The sequence below is a fragment of the Nilaparvata lugens genome, chromosome 14 (assembly GCF_014356525.2).
Source record: "Nilaparvata lugens isolate BPH chromosome 14, ASM1435652v1, whole genome shotgun sequence".
Classification (NCBI taxonomy): Eukaryota; Metazoa; Arthropoda; class Insecta; order Hemiptera; family Delphacidae; genus Nilaparvata; species Nilaparvata lugens.
Genome location: NC_052517.1, coordinates 9,310,690 through 9,316,689, shown reverse-complemented (window position 1 = coordinate 9,316,689; position 6,000 = coordinate 9,310,690). Strand labels below are relative to the sequence as shown.

At 32.1% G+C, this 6,000-nt stretch overlaps 1 protein-coding gene across 1 annotated transcript in view; it reads right to left on the bottom strand.

The window, feature by feature from the left end:
• Positions 1-2,929: 2,929 nt before the first annotated feature.
• LOC111046352 (orcokinin peptides type A) overlaps positions 2,930-6,000 on the bottom strand; it is a 232,108-nt gene continuing 229,037 nt past the window's right edge. Inside the window, exon 4 of the mRNA XM_039440724.1 lies at positions 2,930-5,753. Coding sequence (XP_039296658.1) covers positions 5,507-5,753 — 247 coding nt within the window. The 3' untranslated portion in view covers positions 2,930-5,506. The remainder of the gene's footprint in view (positions 5,754-6,000) is intronic.

Below are 6,000 nucleotides of genomic sequence, written 5' to 3'. Positions count from 1 at the left end.
CCACCTCTAATACAAGGCCGTGGCCTACGATATTGCAACGTCGCAGTGTAGGCCTAGAATCTGATTCATGATTGGTGAAGAAGATTTAAAAAAAACCAGCTGATCTTTTTCACCAATCATGTATTAGATCCTAGGCCTTCACTGCGACATTGCAATATAGTAGGCCGCGGCCTTGTATTAGAGGTAGCTATGAATTAGCCCAATCTTTGAAAATCTGGTATAAATCGATAGACAATATTGAATTCACTAAAAAAATCATTATTGTAAAGTTTTTTCATAACCAACGGTTTCTGAGCTATTTGAGAAACAAAATTTTGAATGACCGACATTTTGTTTTATGAATTTGAAAAATCATCGTAATTCCTCTCTAGCTTTGTATTGTTGTTATTAATGATTGAGCAAAAGTTTCAATTTGTATGTTCAACCATTATTTAGAATAAAAATAATAAGTGAAAAAAGCAAAATGACCGCTGCGTGAGTAACTGAAGACCTCCGGAAAATTTAAATATGATATTTAGATATGTTTTTACCCAGAAACAATGCCTTAGAGTTTTGGTAGGGAGTTCGTAAACCTTCTCTAAAGCCGCGTTTACACCAAAGTTATTGACAAAATGTTAATAACTTAATCCTTATAGATTCTATTAGATTGAACGGACCTTGACAAACACATATCTTCATCATGTGTATGATAAGTTCTGTTCAATCTAATAGAATAATCTATAAGGATTAAGTTATTAACATTTTGTTAATATCTTTGGTGTAATCACAGCTTTAGAGTGAACTTTATATGACCTTATTATATTTCTCATGATTTCTAGTAGTGTTTCATGTAGGTTATAGGATTTATAATAGTATTCATCACTATAATTTAATAAGTTTTGCGACGATTGTGCAACATGAACTTGAGTGTAGGGTAAAAATTACCCTAAGAGTGAACTATGACCTTCCAATTTTTTCTCATCTTTCTAGTAGTGTTGCATGTTAGATTCATCATAGTAGGCTATTTATCACTATAATTTTTTGTTCACTCTTTATGAAATAATAACCAAACATTACTTTTCACTACCCTAAAAATGCATGGTTTTATACATTTATTTTTATAATTATAATTAAGATTGATTTCTGCTCTACATAAGTGCTTGTTGCGTTCATCAATAACCCTCGGATATATACTATTGGAATCATAGAAATAACATTACATCTTGAAATATATAGAGATATACAATATGAAAGAAGTGGGTCCCTGGCACCCAGGCTCATGACTGACGTCAGAAAAAAATAGGGTCACGACTAGAAGGTTAAGCTAAGTTAAGTAATATAACTCAACAATAAATTATTGTCTGTTCTATCAAATCTACTGATTCAAAAACGTGAATCAAACCATATAGGACATGTTACACCAGGTGTCTGGTTCACCATTGAGACACCAGTAGTACATGTGTGTTAGCTGCACTTTGGCTTCCCAGCATTGATACTCAGATACCAATGGTGTCCCTGTACTGGTGTCCTTAGTCTGATAACCATCATAACAGCAAACTTTACCTCAAATAGCTAGTTACACCCTGGGTTGGAAAACTCGCCCAAGAATAAGAATAAGAATACTTTTATTCCATTAAAGCAATAACAATGCAATAGGACACGTCAATGAAAATATAACAAGTCGATAAACGTCATTAATACTATAACAAAAAACAAAAAACGAACATTACAAAAAATGAAATTGGCACTATGAGAATTGTTAGAAACAGACCTAATTAATAATAATAATCATAAGCACTAGTATCAGAATCAATAAAAGCATACCTCTCACAAGAGAAATGACATAACAAACAAATTTTAGTCTAAAAATAATCCAAAACAGGCAGATGAAGGAACTCATAAAAAGGATTAACATATATAGGATTATTTGAAAGGAGATTCTCCAATCTTTTCCTGAATGAAACAATTGGTAGTTCCGTGACTATAATAGGGAGGGTATTGAAAAAATGTACAGATAAGTGGCCAGGACTAATCAATATCTTGCTCAATCTTGTAAAGGGCACGTTTATTCTGATTCTATTCCTTGTATTGTAGAATACAAGAACTGACTAATTTATCATAATCATTGAAACCCGCAACTTTTATCCATACAGAGATGGTGAGAATTATACAAACAGCTGTATATTTCTTTCACAAGTATAATCAGAGGTTTCATTGGGAATATCATTTGAAACTGAAAATTTCTCTTCAAAAATTACTCTGTTGCATCAACATTTTTGTTCCTCATATTAAACCAAATTTAATTTTTTCAATAAGAAGGTGGTCATGTGATACATGATTTCGATACAGAGTTCCAGGAAAAAATGAATGGCGAAAACAGCACATTGATTAATCTCAACCTGTATCAGTTTGTTGATGTAAAAGTTGTCTAATATGTTGTATATTGATCAGCTTAAATTATGTGCCAGCACTTGAGGAACTGCCTGTGTGAGAGCTCCCAGAATTTTATCCTCAGCTGATGTTATGAATGAATGAATAGAGAAACTGTAGTGATTGCATGCAATGAATTCTTCAGCTGACAGAATTTTCATTCAAACCGATTTTCTTGCCATTGCACTTCACATGTTGTATGTTATATCTTGAGGAAGATGAAGGAGTGAGTCAATTTTGTTATCCAATGAGCTTGACCTGTGTGATAAGGTTCGAAGAATACGTGTTCAGAATTTGAATCCGATTGATCAATTCGTTCTAAAGTTATTGTAGAATATACAAACAGACTTTGGCCTTCAGTAAGTCAAAAGTGAGAAAACGCTAACACATTAAATGAAAATTTTTCAATTTATTATCACTATTATGTCATCTATGAATGTGGCTCAACCCACACTTACGCGTCTCAGGTCGAGAAGAGATTCCAGGCATGAGAGATTCCACGAAATAAATCAAATGGAAATCAAGATTGCGAACCATCTTTATTCCTTTCAAAGTTAAACTATAAAAATTCAAACATCAATCAAAAATAGTGGAAAATATTCCTCACATACACAAATCAATCATTATTACTGGGAATCAATCAAATATACACAAAAAAATTAGTAGAAAGACTATACCAAGATGACAGTTATATAAATAATCTTGAAGAATTATTAAAAATTATCTTGGAATGGGTATGGAATGAAACTTCTTTCTTGGAATAGTTGATTAGGATAGTTTCTCCATCAGCTCTATAATGAGTTACAAAAAAATAAAAACATTTTTGATTCATGAATTTCTAAACACAATAAAAGTCAAGTTATCAACATCAAAGGTATTTCAAGATAGGGTACTGATTATCATCCATGTTACTATTAATATATTGAGATTCATTTCCGAGATTCTCTCTCAAGCTTAAATGAATAATTGCATAGGTTTGATTTTTATATCATCATTTACGATCCAAGATATACTTTCACATACATTTTACATAGGAAATAAGTATTTCACTATAATATGGGATTTTTATATTTCACCAAGGACCATTCCAAATGCTTATAAGTCGCTGTACATGATATGGTTGTTCTTTCTGTATCCTAAATGATAAGTTATATTTCCTCTTCAATACAAAAATAAGATGCATTTCTTTGGTCCACTAGAAACTCGAATTATTCATAAACTCTTGACAATATAGTATTCTTGAGACAAAAATAGTGAAATAGGGGTTATCTGTATGATTCAAATTTAATGAGACTATTTTTTGTAAATAATTGTATTCAAATATGAATATCTTATTCAATCATTGCATTCACATGACTGTATTCTCTCAATTCAATATGAACCTGTCTCCAATTCATTACTGTTCTTGATATTGGAAAATAATATCTTAAGGGATATTTCCTTTCTTTAATTCCATTTCTGGATTTCCAGTCTTCCACTTAGTACAAGGAATTATAAGAACATTTAAATATAGAAATTGAACTAATCTCCCATATTTATAACCACAATATTGCTTTGCTACTCGATTATTGTGTGGAAAATAAGAGCAATAGGAGAGAAAGTTAAGAAGCTTATTGTTAAAGAAGCTAAACCTGGATTAGAATAAGCTCTAGTTTAGTCTATACTTGGGGTTCAATGTAGAGGAACAATGTATGGTAACAATGAGCTCTTCTACTTTTCTATACATTGGATTAATAATATTGTACAATATATATTATTGCGAAGTGTGGGCTAAATTTGTGACGGATTATTCGATTAAGAGGAAAAAACTCCATGATAGGACAACTCAAGATATGAATCTCTTATCTTTATGAAACATTCAAAATATTATTCAGCCAAAACAATAAAAATCAACACAATTATCAAATGAATAACAATATTTCAAATTCCACCAGTTCTGTTTAGCCATCCTCTCACCCTTATCAATATTTCAAATTTATTAACATCATGAATGTGATCTTGGGTTGTGTAATTTCTAAGCTATTTAAGTGTTGGATTTTCAATAAATCTTTTAACATTGAGCTTATGATCAAAAACACCGTTTTTCTCAAATGTATGCTACAGTAGTACAGATTTTTTAAATTAATATTCACTGCTGACGTGGAAAACTACTTTTGAGAAATACAGAAATACTTTGACATTCAAAATAGTTTTTGAATTCGAATGATGAAAAAATAACTAAAAATCTAGATGTCAGAGAGGCTTTTTTGGATGATATGAAAATCAGTGAATCCTGTATCCAGTGTAGCCTATGTACCAAAGTAAGTAGCCTACTTGAATAGAAGTGGTACGCTACCTTTGTCCTGATATGTTGGTATCAATCAAATGATATCCTGGAATATGGACAGTGTTTAAAGCTTTGGAGAAAAATGAACCGGGTATGTCTCCCGTATAATGTGAAGGTTAAAAAGACCTTGAGAGTTGAGCCAACTTGGAAATCTGAAACATATTTGATAGTCCTCCAAGTTTCCAATATGAGTTGATATTATTAATATGAGAGTATGTATTATTGATTGAATACTAGTGATTCTCAGTATATTAAATTGGAGGAACGGATCAAGGGTTATCCTGCGTTTAAAAAAAAGCTAAGTTCTTGAATCATACATGATGTGGAAAGTTAATGCTCCTTAGATTTTTGAATTATATTTATATTTGGTAGATAGCTTCGCTGTTTCTAGGACAAATTGAATTTCCTCATATGTTAGGTATGAGCACTTATTGCTAAATATCCTAAATGAGGTGATTAAACAGGTTTTGACAAAACTAGATTTCTCTTATATCCTATTCAATAATAAAATGTGCAATTTCAATTGATTAGTTGGTAATTCTTGCTGGTTCCAGGACAACGGTCAGATCATATTCAAAATGAGAAGTTCAAACCAGGTTTGACGAAGCTAGGATTCTGTTACAATCTATTCAAGAACAACAGGTGCAATCTCAACTGCTGAGTATGTAATACTTGCTGGTTCTGGGACAAGTTGAACATTCTGATGTTAAGTGTGAGCGCTTATCACTAAATAGTTTAAATTAAGTAGAAAAACAGGGTTTAGACAAAAAATTAGTTATGATCTGAGGAGGGCAGATGCAACCCAGACTGCTGAGTAGTGGACTTTTGCTGGTTCTGTGACAAGTCACGCTTGACAAAGCTGTTGAAGCCAGCACGGTCCATTTCGTCAAAGTTGCGCTTGATGAAGCTGTCGAATCCAGCGCGATCCAATTCATCAAAGTTCTTCTTCTTGATGAAGCTGCTGAAGCCACTGCGGTCCATCTCATCCATGTTTCGCTTCTCAGCTGGGTTGTAGAAGCTGCCAACAAAGGTATACATTATATTCAATTTTTCTTTCATTTATGCAAATTGCAATATACAGAATGTCTCTTGAGTCGTGTAACAGCCAGACACCATAGATTCTACATTGAATTTGCAAAAAAAAAAATGTTCAAAACATTTTCTCATATAGGCCTTTGTTTTCAAAATCTATAGATATCCTTGAGGAAAAAAGTATCTGGAGAACTATCAGTTAAAATCTAATTCGAGGGTTGATAAATAAACAC